This window comes from Mchenga conophoros, linkage group LG15 (genome assembly GCF_057382185.1).
Source record: "Mchenga conophoros isolate Kocher_MC1m ecotype Shallow Benthic linkage group LG15, M_conophoros_male_GT1.1, whole genome shotgun sequence".
Classification (NCBI taxonomy): Eukaryota; Metazoa; Chordata; class Actinopteri; order Cichliformes; family Cichlidae; genus Mchenga; species Mchenga conophoros.
Window position 1 is genome coordinate 33,235,457 of NC_140540.1, and position 18,407 is coordinate 33,253,863.

General features: G+C 39.8%; 3 protein-coding genes across 3 annotated transcripts; 1 reads left to right on the top strand and 2 right to left on the bottom strand.

Annotated features, from left to right (window-relative positions):
• Window positions 1–1,911: 1,911 nt before the first annotated feature.
• On the bottom strand, window positions 1,912–11,675 carry LOC146558682 (uncharacterized). The gene is made up of 8 exons (XM_085245909.1): window positions 11,660–11,675; window positions 10,821–10,870; window positions 6,499–6,647; window positions 6,295–6,408; window positions 6,018–6,205; window positions 5,718–5,842; window positions 4,817–4,957; window positions 1,912–1,917 (listed from the first exon to the last, which is right to left on the bottom strand). The coding sequence occupies exons 1-8, from the start codon at window positions 11,673–11,675 to the stop codon at window positions 1,912–1,914; spliced, it is 789 nt and encodes a 262-aa protein (XP_085102035.1).
• A 290-nt stretch (window positions 11,676–11,965) lies between these two features.
• Window positions 11,966–18,248, bottom strand: LOC146558683 (ATP-dependent RNA helicase DDX54-like). The gene is made up of 6 exons (XM_085245910.1): window positions 18,233–18,248; window positions 17,395–17,444; window positions 12,974–13,122; window positions 12,770–12,883; window positions 12,493–12,680; window positions 11,966–12,207 (listed from the first exon to the last, which is right to left on the bottom strand). Exons 1-6 carry the CDS (start codon window positions 18,246–18,248, stop codon window positions 11,966–11,968), a joined length of 759 nt encoding a protein of 252 aa, XP_085102036.1.
• On the top strand, window positions 13,872–15,598 carry LOC146558684 (uncharacterized). The gene has a single exon (XM_085247722.1). It carries the CDS (start codon window positions 14,134–14,136, stop codon window positions 15,340–15,342), a length of 1,209 nt encoding a protein of 402 aa, XP_085103848.1. The 5' UTR covers window positions 13,872–14,133; the 3' UTR covers window positions 15,343–15,598.
• Window positions 18,249–18,407: the final 159 nt, after the last annotated feature.

The following is an 18,407-nucleotide window of genomic DNA, read 5'->3' on the forward strand; positions in this document are numbered from 1 at the left end:
CTGTGACTGACCAGCATGTCATGGAGTGGGTGGGAGGTGTTATCCAACATTGTCTTTATCTTGGACAGCATCCGCCTCTCCGACACCACCTTGAGGGAGTCCAGCTCCATCCCCACAACATTACTGGCCTTACGGATCAGTTTATTAAGTCTGTTGGCATCTGCGACCCTCAGCCTGCTCCCCCAGCATGCGACAGCATAGAGGATCGCACTGGCCACAACAGACTCATAGAAAATCCTCAGCATTTTCTGGCAGATGTTGAAGGACCTCAGTCGCCTCAAAAAATAGAGACGACTCTGGCCCTTCCTGTAAAGTGCTGTGGTGTTTTTAGCCCAGTCCAGTTTATTTTCAATGTGTACTCCAAGGTATTTATAGTCCTCCACAATGTCAACACTGACCCCCTGGATTGAAACAGGGGTCAAGTGTTTCCTGGTCTTCCTGAAGTCCACGATCAGTTCCTTGGTCTTTGCCACGTTGAGCTGCAGATGATTCTGCTCACACCACGTGACAAAGGAGTCGACCACAGCCCGGTACTCTGTCTCATCATCCCTGCTGATGCATCCAACCACCGCAGAGTCATCAGAAAACTTCTGAAGATGGCAGGTCTCTGTGCAGTGGCTGAAGTCTGTGGTGTAGAGGGTGAAGAGGAAGGGGGAGAGGACAGTCCCCTGTGGTGCCCCTGTGTTGCTGATCACCTTGTCAGACACACACTGTCCGAGACGTACATATTGTGGTCTTCCTGTCAGGTAATCTACAATCCAGGACACCAGAGAAGCATCCACCTGCATCGCTGCTAACTTATCACCCAGGAGGGTCGGCCTGATGGTATTGAAAGCACTAGAAAAGTCAAAAAACATGACCCTCACAGTGCTCGCCGGCTGGTCCAGATGGGTGTAGACACGATTGAGCAGGTAGATGATGGCATCCTCAGTTCCAAGACGAGGCTGATAAGCGAACTGAAGGGGATCCAGGTGTGGTCTTACTATGGGTCGCAGCTGGTCCAGGATGAGCCTTTCCAGGGTCTTCATGATGTGGGAGGTCAGTGCCACGGGCCTGTAATCCGGGGGGCCACTGGGACGTGGTGTCTTTGGTACAGGGACGAGGCATGATGTCTTCCACATCACTGGGACCCTCTGCAGACTCAGACTCAGCATAAACAGTTTATGAAAGACTCCACACAGCTGGGGGGCACAGGTCTTGAGGACGTCAATAGTCAATATTTAACCAAAATAATATTTCCTCCAGTCAGGCCATGTAGATCAATAAAATATGATGGTAGATTAAGTGCTTCAGTGGTCTAAAATTCTAGCCTACGTCACAGCGTCACGTGCGCTTTTTACGTCCACCATGGAAACTGCAGTCGTGGTGCTTTCGGTTGTACTCAGAACTCGGAAATTCTGCCTTCCGAGTAGGAAGATGTAGGTAACTCCAGACTGCAGATGAGCTGCATATGTGTTTAGTAGTAATTTGTTTTTATAGAGGGCTAGCAAAACAACCGTTTTCGAGGGCGTCGCCATATTGGAGTCCCGACTTCTCTGACGAGGCTAACCAGAACGCCGTTTACTCGAGTGTGACATCATTCCCTGGTCCGTGTCCGATTTCCGAGGTAAGTCGAACGTAACACATGAAGTAACGACCCTAATTCCCAGTAATGATAAACGTGTTCTTGATTTTGGCATAATAACTAGTTACCGTGCTCGTTACCACAATAATAACGTAGTTACTGTAACGCGTTACTTAATAACGCGTTAGTCCCTACACTGGCAACGGGTAATCATTATAAAATATGTATATTTTTTTGGAAATGGTGCAGACCTTTTGTGCTCAAAGCTTATGAGGGTACCATTGTCACTGACCACATTTGGTTTACTGTCTTAGACCAGGAACTTGAAGTTGTCCATGGTTTCCAGATCAGGTCTGATAGGAGTCAGTCAAAAATAACCACACAGGTTCAAAATGGGTTAAAAATAATGTTTTAAATATGCCAAAAAATGTTACAAAGCACTGCAGCAGGTTTTTTAAATCAGCAGGAGAACCTAATTCACACGATGGTCTTTAAAGACAATTAGTGCGGATTTTTATGCTTGCACACAATTTTACTGTGAGGAGGGAGACACCCAAAAAAGACTGAATCTTAATAGTAAAAATCTTTTGCGAATAATGAATTTCTTGGAAAATATCAAATATGAAAGTTATTATTGGCTCTGGGTTTCTGCTCATTTACACCTTCCACAGAAGGTTGTAGAAAAGGAAACACTTAGATGAGAGCCCCACTGCTTCAAAATTGGCCAAATGACCTTCAGGAAGCTCAGCATAAACACCACAGAGATTATGCATTAATATCCAGAATAGTAATATCTCAAACATATTTTTAGATTGAGTATCAGAATCAGAATACTTTATTGATCCCTGGGGGAAATTATTTTTTGTTACAGTGCTCCATTTTAAACCAACATTAAGACAAGACAGACAATACACTAACTAAGAATAGTACAATACATACATACATACATACATACATACATACATACATACATAAGTCACTTATAAATAAATATTTGGAAAAGAAACATGTGTAGTTGTAGCAGCAAACAGTGTGTTAAGTGGATGCGTTGTACAGGGAGATGGCCACAGGCAGGAATGAGTACAAGCATTTGGCAGAATATGGGAGCAAATGCTCACAGTCGGGATGATGTTTACAGTTTGAACTAGAAATCTCATCTGTTTTATTTATTCATATTGACTCCATCTCTCGCGCTCAGGCTAAGGTTTATTTCAGTTATTGGAAATGTATTATCATTAAGAAAATGATGTTTACAAGCTTCAAATTAAGCATGCGACACATTAAAGTGGCTCTCTGCAGCCTGGAGGACCAACATTTTACAACAGCAGATGGACACTGATCCTCATCTGCAACCTTGAGGTGAACATAAGCAGGCTCATAATGAGAGAACTGCTGATTTAAACTGAAAATTAGCTGAGTAAACATGCGCAACAGAAAATACAGCAGATACATGGAGTCATTCAGGAGAAATGATCAGGGCGAAGAATGTGAGGTCAAGCTTTTGGCCCTCGTTCTCACTGTGAAGGCAAAATCTAAAGGAGTCTTTTGTTTTCCCCTCCTCTACCTTCCAACAGGCACAGAGTTTTATCTGCAGCAGCACGAAGGATGCAGGATGCGGGCACCGATGCAACACTAAACTGGATGCAGTGAAGGAAACAGGTGGCTCTCTATACACTGATAGAGAAGTCTTTGTGGTTTATGTCATCCACTGAGGGAGTTTAGAAGGAAAGCCCAGGAGCAGCGGTTTCCAATTTGGGAGTCCCAACAGCTCTGAGGCATAGCTGATCTTCAGGTATTAAAAAGTCCTTCAAATGAAACTATTTCAGAATAGAAAAAAGATTGAACTTGAAGGGAGTCAGAAAGCCATGACTTCATTTTAAGGAGTCATAAGGGTTTGATTTGGAAACATAAATTGGCACTAATTGCAGTTGTACACAGTGTATCCCAACTATAACTGCAGTGATCCCACACTAACCTGATAAGATCAGCATTTGCTGCATACCTTATCAAAAAGTAGCCTTCATTTCCTTTTAATATCATACACCATCAGCCAATTGATGTGTTTTTAAAATGAACATGTAGTATATGGTTTTTTAGTATTCACTATGACACAAAAAGGAAAATTATCCTAATTTTTTTATGAATATTTGAAGCAGGAAAAGCAAAAAATATCAAAGCTTACAGGAGGATGAGAAAAGGCAAAACTTCACCCACTCTTTTGCTCAACCTGTGGTGAGCTGAAAACATGAAGCTGCTCCTTCCATGCTACAGAAATATCCTGTCCTTCCAAACATGTCCTCACAAAGACAGAAGCACATGAATACACCCACAAATTCACAAAAGAGCACGCACACTCTCGCAGACACAGCCTCACTCTGCCATTTCAATCATCCCACTGTAATAAAACTGTACAGCAGGTGCCATCGTATCACATTGCAGTGATATTGCCTGCAATGTCTCCCTAGGATGAAGCTACATAAAGAAGCAGTGTTTGTTCTCCACAACCAACAAACCAGCAAAATAGTGAGAACTCAAATTCAGGAATCAGCTTCAAAATATCTATAGTGGCGAACCTTAACATCACTTTTGGGTGTTATTCTGTAAAATTCTACAATAAGGCAGTAGAAAATAAATCTTCAAGTTTTTACTGAGAATACAGAATAATACAGATTTATGGGACTAACAGTGTTGGATTATCCTTTAAACGGGCTGCTTAGTTTAGCCAGCTTAGGTAATGATCTCAAAATAAATATTCAGAGCTCCAGCTCTTTTCTAAACTGGTAACTGTAGTGCTTTGGGATGATTCCAAACATGATGCCAATTAGTTCACAAATCATACCAAGCTTCAAAGATATGATCTGTTTGTATTGTGCAGCTCATAAAGGGAATCAGATGCTTAAAGAAGGAAAAAGGCAAATAAGATAATTTAAAGTACTTCATGCATATTATTAACTCTACAATATATGCAGCAGAGGATGGAGAGCAACATTTGCTTTAGTTTAGCCTTAATTATAGGAGAAGTATGAGCGTGCATGCTGAAGAAATCAGCCCTTGAATGCTGTATTTTGACCTCAGTTAAACATTTGAAAAGTTTTGTTTTGTTTTATTTTAAGACCTTCTGAAGTGCTCAAAGCGTCTCTGTTGTAGTTCCCGCCAAAGAAGGTGACACCTGATTCTTGTCATAATGTCACGCATATACTGTAATTAAAGCTGTGAAAGATTTGCAGAAAACGTATGTAGCCAGTGTGTTACCTCTGTGTCCGCATCGGTGGCTTTCAGCTCAAACTCAGTGATGGTCTTTCCCCCACCCTCCTGCACCCTCATGCCAGGGACCTGAAGAAGAGGCAGGGAGTCGTCCACAGGCTTGACAGTGATGTAGAAAGTCTGAGCAACCTGAAGACAAAGAACAATAATAAGATGATGAAACAACCTATGAGCGATACACATATGTGTAACCAAAACTACCTTCTGCCAGCAACTTCCTACTTTTCACTGAGAACTTTCTCAACAATTGAGAAAATAGAAAAGTCTCATTGTGATGAAAAAGTTTAACCCCAAAGGGCTACACAACTTCACCAAGCACCACAGTGGCCACAAAGCTTCCACACATTGCAGTCAGCCAGGCGTGAAGGTCAGATGACCTTTTTTACATGTTTACTCGAGTCCTTGTGATCCTCATTAGTTTGAATTAGCAAGGCAGATTTATGCATGAGATGACGGGACAGGAAGCTGCTACTTTCCCACTGTTATAAAAGCTGTAGAGTTTGTTAGTTTTTTTGCATTTCTTTAATGCCTTTCAATTTAATGACACCGTTAAGGTTTTTTTTTAATTAAGCTAAGTGTTTAAGTGATCAGAAAACATTTCTCTTTCTGGTTTTCTTTCTTAATTCCTGTCAACAGCTTCTGCACCATTTAAGGTTGTTCCCTGCACTTTAAAGATTAAAGGTCCCTCTTTGGACACACAAGGACTGTTGACTTATGTCTTGGCCAAAATGGGAAGTTATTTTTAAAACCCAATTAGTCTTTAGGAAGAACAAATAATATTTCAGAGCTTCTGTTGTAGTCAGTAGATATCTGCATCAAGACCTCCTTCATGAATGAATTTTAAAACATGTTAAGCTACCAGGTATCGTAAAAATCTTCTGCCATTCACCTCATTTGTCCCGTCGGACACGGTGAAGGAGAACCAGTCGGCATGTTTCTCTTCTTCACTGATGTCGACGTACCTGATGCTGCATGATGCCAGGTCAGCCTGCGTGAAGGTGCTGATCCTAGTGCCTAAAGAGACAAAAGAGAGAAAAGTAGTCGTTAAGCCCAAAACCTCCATTATGTTTGTTATTTGATCTTTCATATGAGATCTTTCATATGAGATGGTTTTACACTGCTAAAAAATAGGTTATGCTTGATGTTGCAGAGCGACATGTTGTCAAGTGATACAACATCTTCACAGTACAGCTTAATATTGTCATAGGAGTAGAGAAGAGGGTCATTGAGAGCAGCACACAGAGAAGCTTTTTGTTGGAAGGATACAAGTTCTTCCTGTTCTTCTTGTTACTGATAACCTGACCGCTGTCTGTTTTGATCTTCTTCTTCTGGTCTTCTTTTCCCGTTTCTCTCACAAAACGCTTCCTCTTACGGTCCCTAAAAAAAGAAGGGGGAAAAAAGACTTTAAATTATAGTTTGAAATGACCATTTGGTGGATACTGAGTCAAACATAGGGAAATTTGTACCATTTCATCATTTTCTTCTGCTGGTTAAGGCGATCGCCTTCATCTCCCATGAGATCAAGGACAGCTGAAGAGGCCTGCTGTTCAAAAGCACTGCCCTCTCCACCGAGACTCAACCTGTCGACGCATAACACAGGACAAAACAGCATAAAACACAAAGCCATTCACATTTTTTAAAGAAACAGATGCAACAGTTTAATGCCTCACCCTCTCTCAGAGTCAAAGTCTTTAGGTCTGTAAGGGATATAATACTCTTCATCTTTGCCTGACTGCCTCTTTTTCTTGGTCTTTGGTCGCTCTTCGCCATCTTCCTGCTGACCTCTTCTTTTACCACCTACCACCTCTGAAAACACCCCCTGGTGGAAATAGAAAGAATTACATGGTACAAAGTGACAAAGCATGATACAGAGATCCTACTATCTTCCTCTTCTAGTTTGTATACAACATCATCTACATCAAAACTGCACTTTATTTTGCTTCTTCTTCATCAGACAGCACAAACAACTTTCTCATTTTGACTCAAATATTGGTTTTGAATGAAAATGATGAAACAATCCTGGGTGTTTATTCAACTTGTGAGCAGGTTTTCTAATCCACCGTACTATTATTATTGACACTAGTACATGTTCGTGCTGCTGGCAAACTAATACACTCAAGAACATATAGCAAAGCAAAAAAGTGAAAAGTAGGTCTTGCCTACATAAATAAACATAAGACAGTTGTGAAACTTTGACATAGTAACATCTGCAGTAATATTTACACCTGTGATGACATCTCACCAGCATTAGCCTTATTTTGAAACCAAGATTGTTTACACGGAGTTTGTAATTGCAGAGAAATGCTCCATTTATTTTGGTCATTTCATTTTTGAGCAGGAAGCTCACCTTTCTTGTTATAGCCTTTAGACGAATAGAGAGTTTTCCAATTAAATACATATTCTTTAAATAATGTTCCCTCTTATAAAAAGTAGGATAATTTAAATTTTTTTTTAAAAAAATGTATTATACCTCTATTACTTAGAAAAAAACCTGTTTTTTTTCTGTTGTCTGTTATATAACGTTAGTGATGCTCGTTTCAATTCATTTCTTAATCAGCTAAACAGGTCAGTTAAGAAACAGTCAAATATTAAGTTAAATTTGAAAACGGTTTAAAAAAAAATATCCCCATTCCAAAATGTCACATGACAATCTCATTGGCTCACGGAGTTATGATGTCACTACACGATCCTTTGAAGTTTTTCCTTAAACAGGGGTGACACACAGCAGTTTTTTAGTTCGTGTCTTCGCAGCATTTGTGTTTGCAGCCTTCACACGTTCACCACAGAAACTTTTGGAAACCTTTTCAGAGTTGTCGTGTACAACCTTCAACATGTATCCAACAAGACACCAACCAAGGCAAAAAGATTACGCCGCTTCTCCTTCCTGTCGTGGCCGGCCAATTTCCCCAAATGACCTCTTAGCCGTCCAAAGGGCATTACATGACAGTAAGAAGGAAAACTACCATCTCCAGAATAAAATTCAACAGATTGAAGAAGAGAAACTTCAACTGGAGGAGAAGTGTAGACAGATGGAAGCGCAAAATAAGAACCTGGAAGAAAGACAAAAACGCCAGCCCGACATAAATATTATTAATGAGGGTTGGGGAATCAAGTTTGGACAAGCCCGAGAGCAGATTGTCTTCCTAATTAAGGAAAACAAGCAAAAGAGCGTGGAACTAAAGGAGATGTCCAACCAGCTTAAAGACAGCAAAGCTACTGTTGAGAAGACAGAATGGGATCTCCAATATATGGACCAAATGAATCGGCTGCTCCAAACAAACTTCGATGAAGCTGTGAAAAAAAATGAAGAAATCCTCCAACAGAAGGAAGAACAGGAGAAAAGGCAAAGAGACATGGAGCACAAACTCAAAGTCACGGAGGAAAAATACAGAATGCTGAAAGAGAAGGTGGATGATACTCTGCGCCAAAATAAAGACCTTCTTCACGAGAAAAAGCAACTAGAAGGGGAAAAAGAAAAACTGGACAAACAATGCTCGCACATGCAGAAAAGGATGGAGCAAATGGCGAGAAACAACTCCGAGCTCACTAAGGGGATATTGTTGGAATACAACAACTTGAAGCGCAAACACACTGAAATGCAGGCGCAAAAGCAAGAACAAGACAACATACATGACGACCTGCAGCGTACGCTCCAAGATATCCACAAAAGAAATGAGGAGCTACAAGACATGTACAAAGAAGTACAACAAAGAAACGCAGACATGCACAAGGACAAGATAATGCAGGAGGAAACATCCAAAGAGCTCAGGGAAAAGCTTGAAGAAAAACAAGCAACGTTGGAAGAGGTGGAGAAAACGTGCAAGAAGCTTGAGAAACAAAACAAAGAAACCATCGATGAGTTGAGAACCCTCATCCTGGAAAAAAAAGCTCTTGTAGAAAACTGCATGAAAAAGAAGAACAAACGCTTCCGCTGGCCCTGGAGGAGGAACTCTACTGCTTCCTCAGCAGGTGTAGCCTCGTCTTGCTCCACCTGTGTTCACCTCCCCAACCAGTCCCGGCAGTTGACTGTCCCCTCCTGAGCCTGGTTCTGCCGGAGGTTTCTGCCCGTTTAAAGGCAGTTTTTCCTCCCCACTGTCGCCTAGTGCGTGCTCAGAGGGGATTGTTGGGGTTTTCTCTCCTCTACCTTGTTTCATTATTTACTTAACTTTTTGTGCTTACTTCATTTTACCTTGTTTCATTATTTACTTAACTTTTTGTGCTTGCTTCATTTTACCTTGTTTCATTATTTACTTGTTAACGTTTTGTTCTTACTTCATTTTACCTTGTTTCATTATTTACTTGTTAACGTTTTGTTCTTACTTCATTTTACCTTGTTTCATTATTTACTTGTTTAACTTTTTCTTTTTCAACTTATTCATAAAACAATAAACCAATTGAATTTATACTTTGAGTATTTTTCATCTTTTCATCTATAACTTTTTCAAACATTCATATCTGTCGTTTATCTTCTTCTTGAAACCTCATAAATGGTGAAGGAAAAATCCTGGAACATGGTTTGAAACACTGAAATTGTTTCAGCTGAAACAGGCAAAGTCATACGTGTGTGTGTGTGTGTGTGTGTGTGTGTGTGTGTGTGTGTGTGTGTTACTCTGTACATGAAACAACTTTGTAGAAAACCATTTTCCTGTCGAAACATTAGCAAACACAAACAAAGTGTTATTAACAAACGAATTACTAATATCCCTCTCTATGATAGTGATTTATTTTCTTACGGGATTAAAACTGTAAATTTTACCAAACTAAAGAAAGTAATACAAAGTAATAAAACTTTTTATCATTTAGTTAAGATCCAACATCCATTCTTTTCATAGTTGGTTGCTACCACCAGAGGGCGACATGGAGTACTTTTACCCATGTAGAGAAACATAAACGCTCATATATTACACACGCACCAACATTTTACTGTCTATTACTACATCAGTCTGTTTACATTAAACTGATATTGATAAATAAACTCACAAATATAGCTTCATGAATTTGGTAACGTCCTGTAAGTCATATCGTCAAATGCTTTTGTTCCAAAATAAAAAGGCTGTTGAAATAATGATTGGTGTGGTTTTTACAGGTGAATGAGCAGCAGAATAACTACAGAGAATCTGTGAATACATGAATGACCTTTTGTAATATGCCTTTAGCCTATTAGTGCCCTGAAAGAGTGGAGATTTTACCTATTTTAGCAAAATGATCTACAAACTGTATGGGTGAATATAGGAGCTTGTTAACAGGTTAGCATGTCCAACTAACAGACAGGAAAATGAGCTATGTATTTTTTAGATATCATGTTATCAGCTGACCACTGAAAGCTCTTTCTGCATATATCTTCTACACGTTCTGTCTCTTGTCACGTGTGTGTTTATATTTAAATCATGTATGTTGATTATTTAAATATGCTTTTTCATTCATTTTTAAAAAATGTCAACAGCTGTCGTTTACAGATTCATTGTTTACTATATGCTATATATATATATGAACATGAACAAAACTGAAAACACTGGGTCACCGACCCAGGAACCCTGACAATATGTATTTTACCTGGTTAATGTGTGTGGCGGGGCGTGGTCTGCAGCGCCGCTGCAGGGGAGGCGGACGCACCTGAGCGGCACCCGCGATCACGCCTCGGCGCCTTAACGTCTGTGCTCTCTATGCTGTTGTGTTGGTATGTGTCGGGCTGTGAGCTTTAACACCGGCTGTATGCATACAGCAACCGTGTGTGAAAAGTGGTCAATAAAGAGAAGCTGTAAAGCGTGTTCATGGAAACATCGTTGGGTCTGCCGTGATATGTTTACAATGGGACTTCTGCTCCTGAATCTCTGCGCACAGCGTCTGCAAATCGGAGCTGTATGAAGTCACTTTCATCTTTACGCAGGACTGTAAGCTGTCATCTGTGAGGCGTGAGCGGTGTTTGTTTTTAACATAGTTCACGGTGGAGCTGCTGACATAATGTGGATCCGAAGATTGATAATTAGCCTACCTGGGGTTGAAAGTCTCGATAAATGCACGGCGTTTCGGCGGGTATATCGGCTTCCGCAAGTGTGACGCTTATTTTGAGCGTTCAAAAACTAATAGAATATAATTTTATATTTATATTTCATTTCAATATCACAGTAATCTTCCAATTTAGAACTACAAGTTAAAAAAGAACTAACACAAATAAAATACACTTCAGCTAATTACTTAAAAAAATAATTTATTTTCCCAAACCACGCAGAGCCGCACTAAAAGGACTAAAGAGCCGCAGGTTGCTGACCCCTGCACTAACCTATTCAGCTGCTTGTGAATGCAAATATCTAATCAGCCAATCACATGCCAGAAAAAAAAAAAGGGTGATTTAAGTGACTTTGAAGGCAGCATTGCTGTTGGTGACAGATGGGCTGTTTTACGTTTTTCAGACACTCCTGATCTTCTCAAATTTTCTCAGGAATTTACAGAGAACAGTCCAAACTGAAAAGCGAAATAAACATTTCCCTGGGTAAAAATGCCTTGTTGATTGCAGAAGTCAGAGGGGCGTGGCCATGCTGAAGGCAAGAGGAATTCTAAGCCAGTTTCTCAACCCAGCCCATCTGATATCAGTAACCACAACACATTCAAAGTCAATTAAAAGTCGCCTTTCTTGCCCGTTCCGATGCTCGCTTTCAACTTTGAAATGAGACCACTTGGACAACAGTAATGATAAATAATTGCAAATAGAGCACGTTTACAGAATTTAATGTCATTTTTATAGAGCACCTCTTATTTTAAGAAAAGATGGGCGAGACGATTTTTGAAACTAACTGCAAATTAAGCACACAATATTTAATATCTGTATTTTACCATTTTGATAAGACATATTTCAGTACTCCAAAACACTTTTATTAGACTGCCAACATGCTTACAAGTAGTAAATCCAGGTTAGTGGATCATAATTAAACATAACTCTGTGGCAAACGCAGAGTTCAGCAGGCCATCAAGGAAGAAGTGACGTGCATTTCTGCAGTGTAAAGATTCACAAATGATTTTCTCCTTAATCTACAGTCACACAAAGCACCAGGAAAATCTTTGGTGATGTTCTCAGATGATTCTGACGCTTATCACCCAGTTCCTCGTGATGTCCTCCACACCATCAACCCTCTGTCCTCCTCACAGTTTCTTCCTCAGCTTGCCTTTCTTATGGCCACCCCTTCCAAAACCTGACTTTTTAACTTCTCCGAGCCACTTTTTGTTCTTGGAGCGGAGCTTCCTCATCCCCCCGCCCTGCAGGAACTGGTGCTTCTGCTTTTTCTTGCGCTGCTTCATGATCTGATCCTTTGTTTTCAGCTCCGAGCGTGCTTTGTGGTCACCGGAGCTCTGTACGTTTGGACCTCGTCGGCCACGGCCACGACCTGGGAGAGGCACGACACAACAAAGAGGTTGGAGGTTATAGCTCGCAAGGCTGGAAGAGGGACTTGAAGTATTTACCTTTAGAGTTGAGTTAAAACATGGTGGCTGATGGTCTATATTTAACATGTTTGTGCTATTCATTTTGATGCCTTCCTACCTCTTGCTGGCTTCCTGCCTCCTCCGCCTGTTTCTCCATCTGATCCAGATCCTGTATCATCAATCTTGTATTTTTTCCTTCACTCCTCATAACTGACATGTTGTCAAGTGATACAACATCTTCACAGTACAGCTTAATATTGTCATAGGAGTAGAGAAGAGGGTCATTGAGAGCAGCACACAGAGAAGCTTTTTGTTGGAAGGATACAAGTTCTTCCTGTTCTTCTTGTTACTGATAACCTGACCGCTGTCTGTTTTGATCTTCTTCTTCTGGTCTTCTTTTCCCGTTTCTCTCACAAAACGCTTCCTCTTACGGTCCCTAAAAAAAGAAGGGGGAAAAAAGACTTTAAATTATAGTTTGAAATGACCATTTGGTGGATACTGAGTCAAACATAGGGAAATTTGTACCATTTCATCATTTTCTTCTGCTGGTTAAGGCGATCGCCTTCATCTCCCATGAGATCAAGGACAGCTGAAGAGGCCTGCTGTTCAAAAGCACTGCCCTCTCCACCGAGACTCAACCTGTCGACGCATAACACAGGACAAAACAGCATAAAACACAAAGCCATTCACATTTTTTAAAGAAACAGATGCAACAGTTTAATGCCTCACCCTCTCTCAGAGTCAAAGTCTTTAGGTCTGTAAGGGATATAATACTCTTCATCTTTGCCTGACTGCCTCTTTTTCTTGGTCTTTGGTCGCTCTTCGCCATCTTCCTGCTGACCTCTTCTTTTACCACCTACCACCTCTGAAAACACCCCCTGGTGGAAATAGAAAGAATTACATGGTACAAAGTGACAAAGCATGATACAGAGATCCTACTATCTTCCTCTTCTAGTTTGTATACAACATCATCTACATCAAAACTGCACTTTATTTTGCTTCTTCTTCATCAGACAGCACAAACAACTTTCTCATTTTGACTCAAATATTGGTTTTGAATGAAAATGATGAAACAATCCTGGGTGTTTATTCAACTTGTGAGCAGGTTTTCTAATCCACCGTACTATTATTATTGACACTAGTACATGTTCGTGCTGCTGGCAAACTAATACACTCAAGAACATATAGCAAAGCAAAAAAGTGAAAAGTAGGTCTTGCCTACATAAATAAACATAAGACAGTTGTGAAACTTTGACATAGTAACATCTGCAGTAATATTTACACCTGTGATGACATCTCACCAGCATTAGCCTTATTTTGAAACCAAGATTGTTTACACAGAGTTTGTAATTGCAGAGAAATGCTCCATTTATTTTGGTCATTTCATTTTTGAGCAGGAAGCTCACCTTTCTTGTTATAGCCTTTAGACGAATAGAGAGTTTTCCAATTAAATACATATTCTTTAAATAATGTTCCCTCTTATAAAAAGTAGGATAATTTAAAAAAATTTTTTTAAAAATGTATTATACCTCTATTACTTAGAAAAAAACTGTTTTTTTTCTGTTGTCTGTTATATAACGTTAGTGATGCTCGTTTCAATTCATTTCTTAATCAGCTAAACAGGTCAGTTAAGAAACAGTCAAATATTAAGTTAAATTTGAAAACGGTTTAAAAAAAAATATCCCCATTCCAAAATGTCACATGACAATCTCATTGGCTCACGGAGTTATGATGTCACTACACGATCCTTTGAAGTTTTTCCTTAAACAGGGGTGACACACAGCAGTTTTTTAGTTCGTGTCTTCGCAGCATTTGTGTTTGCAGCCTTCACACGTTCACCACAGAAACTTTTGGAAACCTTTTCAGAGTTGTCGTGTACAACCTTCAACATGTATCCAACAAGACACCAACCAAGGCAAAAAGATTACGCCGCTTCTCCTTCCTGTCGTGGCCGGCCAATTTCCCCAAATGACCTCTTAGCCGTCCAAAGGGCATTACATGACAGTAAGAAGGAAAACTACCATCTCCAGAATAAAATTCAACAGATTGAAGAAGAGAAACTTCAACTGGAGGAGAAGTGTAGACAGATGGAAGCGCAAAATAAGAACCTGGAAGAAAGACAAAAACGCCAGCCCGACATAAATATTATTAATGAGGGTTGGGGAATCAAGTTTGGACAAGCCCGAGAGCAGATTGTCTTCCTAATTAAGGAAAACAAGCAAAAGAGCGTGGAACTAAAGGAGATGTCCAACCAGCTTAAAGACAGCAAAGCTACTGTTGAGAAGACAGAATGGGATCTCCAATATATGGACCAAATGAATCGGCTGCTCCAAACAAACTTCGATGAAGCTGTGAAAAAAAATAAAGAAATCCTCCAACAGAAGGAAGAACAGGAGAAAAGGCAAAGAGACATGGAGCACAAACTCAAAGTCACGGAGGAAAAATACAGAATGCTGAAAGAGAAGGTGGATGATACTCTGCGCCAAAACAAAGACCTTCTTCACGAGAAAAAGCAACTAGAAGGGGAAAAAGAAAAACTGGACAAACAATGCTCGCACATGCAGAAAAGGATGGAGCAAATGGCGAGAAACAACTCCGAGCTCACTAAGGGGATATTGTTGGAATACAACAACTTGAAGCGCAAACACACTGAAATGCAGGCGCAAAAGCAAGAACAAGACAACATACATGACGACCTGCAGCGTACGCTCCAAGATATCCACAAAAGAAATGAGGAGCTACAAGACATGTACAAAGAAGTACAACAAAGAAACGCAGACATGCACAAGGACAAGATAATGCAGGAGGAAACATCCAAAGAGCTCAGGGAAAAGCTTGAAGAAAAACAAGCAACGTTGGAAGAGGTGGAGAAAACGTGCAAGAAGCTTGAGAAACAAAACAAAGAAACCATCGATGAGTTGAGAACCCTCATCCTGGAAAAAAAAGCTCTTGTAGAAAACTGCATGAAAAAGAAGAACAAACGCTTCCGCTGGCCCTGGAGGAGGAACTCTACTGCTTCCTCAGCAGGTGTAGCCTCGTCTTGCTCCACCTGTGTTCACCTCCCCAACCAGTCCCGGCAGTTGACTGTCCCCTCCTGAGCCTGGTTCTGCCGGAGGTTTCTGCCCGTTTAAAGGCAGTTTTTCCTCCCCACTGTCGCCTAGTGCGTGCTCAGAGGGGATTGTTGGGGTTTTCTCTCCTCTACCTTGTTTCATTATTTACTTAACTTTTTGTGCTTACTTCATTTTACCTTGTTTCATTATTTACTTAACTTTTTGTGCTTGCTTCATTTTACCTTGTTTCATTATTTACTTGTTAACGTTTTGTTCTTACTTCATTTTACCTTGTTTCATTATTTACTTGTTAACGTTTTGTTCTTACTTCATTTTACCTTGTTTCATTATTTACTTGTTAACGTTTTGTTCTTACTTCATTTTACCTTGTTTCATTATTTACTTGTTAACGTTTTGTTCTTACTTCATTTTACCTTGTTTCATTATTTACTTGTTTAACTTTTTCTTTTTCAACTTATTCATAAAACAATAAACCAATTGAATTTATACTTTGAGTATTTTTCATCTTTTCATCTATAACTTTTTCAAACATTCATATCTGTCGTTTATCTTCTTCTTGAAACCTCATAAATGGTGAAGGAAAAATCCTGGAACATGGTTTGAAACACTGAAATTGTTTCAGCTGAAACAGGCAAAGTCATACGTGTGTGTGTGTGTGTGTGTGTGTGTGTGTGTGTGTGTGTGTGTGTGTGTTACTCTGTACATGAAACAACTTTGTAGAAAACCATTTTCCTGTCGAAACATTAGCAAACACAAACAAAGTGTTATTAACAAACGAATTACTAATATCCCTCTCTATGATAGTGATTTATTTTCTTACGGGATTAAAACTGTAAATTTTACCAAACTAAAGAAAGTAATACAAAGTAATAAAACTTTTTATCATTTAGTTAAGATCCAACATCCATTCTTTTCATAGTTGGTTGCTACCACCAGAGGGCGACATGGAGTACTTTTACCCATGTAGAGAAACATAAACGCTCATATATTACACACGCACCAACATTTTACTGTCTATTACTACATCAGTCTGTTTACATTAAACTGATATTGATAAATAAACTCACAAATATAGCTTCATGAATTTGGTAACGTCCTGTAAGTCATATCGTCAAATGCTTTTGTTCCAAAATAAAAAGGCTGTTGAAATAATGATTGGTGTGGTTTTTACAGGTGAATGAGCAGCAGAATAACTACAGAGAATCTGTGAATACATGAATGACCTTTTGTAATATGCCTTTAGCCTATTAGTGCCCTGAAAGAGTGGAGATTTTACCTATTTTAGCAAAATGATCTACAAACTGTATGGGTGAATATAGGAGCTTGTTAACAGGTTAGCATGTCCAACTAACAGACAGGAAAATGAGCTATGTATTTTTTAGATATCATGTTATCAGCTGACCACTGAAAGCTCTTTCTGCATATATCTTCTACACGTTCTGTCTCTTGTCACGTGTGTGTTTATATTTAAATCATGTATGTTGATTATTTAAATATGCTTTTTCATTCATTTTTAAAAAATGTCAACAGCTGTCGTTTACAGATTCATTGTTTACTATATGCTATATATATATATGAACATGAACAAAACTGAAAACACTGGGTCACCGACCCAGGAACCCTGACAATATGTATTTTACCTGGTTAATGTGTGTGGCGGGGCGTGGTCTGCAGCGCCGCTGCAGGGGAGGCGGACGCACCTGAGCGGCACCCGCGATCACGCCTCGGCGCCTTAACGTCTGTGCTCTCTATGCTGTTGTGTTGGTATGTGTCGGGCTGTGAGCTTTAACACCGGCTGTATGCATACAGCAACCGTGTGTGAAAAGTGGTCAATAAAGAGAAGCTGTAAAGCGTGTTCATGGAAACATCGTTGGGTCTGCCGTGATATGTTTACAATGGGACTTCTGCTCCTGAATCTCTGCGCACAGCGTCTGCAAATCGGAGCTGTATGAAGTCACTTTCATCTTTACGCAGGACTGTAAGCTGTCATCTGTGAGGCGTGAGCGGTGTTTGTTTTTAACATAGTTCACGGTGGAGCTGCTGACATAATGTGGATCCGAAGATTGATAATTAGCCTACCTGGGGTTGAAAGTCTCGATAAATGCACGGCGTTTCGGCGGGTATATCGGCTTCCGCAAGTGTGACGCTTATTTTGAGCGTTCAAAAACTAATAGAATATAATTTTATATTTATATTTCATTTCAATATCACAGTAATCTTCCAATTTAGAACTACAAGTTAAAAAAGAACTAACACAAATAAAATACACTTCAGCTAATTACTTAAAAAAATAATTTATTTTCCCAAACCACGCAGAGCCGCACTAAAAGGACTAAAGAGCCGCAGGTTGCTGACCCCTGCACTAACCTATTCAGCTGCTTGTGAATGCAAATATCTAATCAGCCAATCACATGCCAGAAAAAAAAAAGGGTGATTTAAGTGACTTTGAAGGCAGCATTGCTGTTGGTGACAGATGGGCTGTTTTACGTTTTTCAGACACTCCTGATCTTCTCAAATTTTCTCAGGAATTTACAGAGAACAGTCCAAACTGAAACGCGAAATAAACATTTCCCTGGGTAAAAATGCCTTGTTGATTGCAGAAGTCAGAGGGGCGTGGCCATGCTGAAGGCAAGAGGAATTCTAAGCCAGTTTCTCAACCCAGCCCATCTGATATCAGTAACCACAACACATTCAAAGTCAATTAAAAGTCGCCTTTCTTGCCCGTTCCGATGCTCGCTTTCAACTTTGAAATGAGACCACTTGGACAACAGTAATGATAAATAATTGCAAATAGAGCACGTTTACAGAATTTAATGTCATTTTTATAGAGCACCTCTTATTTTAAGAAAAGATGGGCGAGACGATTTTTGAAACTAACTGCAAATTAAGCACACAATATTTAATATCTGTATTTTACCATTTTGATAAGACATATTTCAGTACTCCAAAACACTTTTATTAGACTGCCAACATGCTTACAAGTAGTAAATCCAGGTTAGTGGATCATAATTAAACATAACTCTGTGGCAAACGCAGAGTTCAGCAGGCCATCAAGGAAGAAGTGACGTGCATTTCTGCAGTGTAAAGATTCA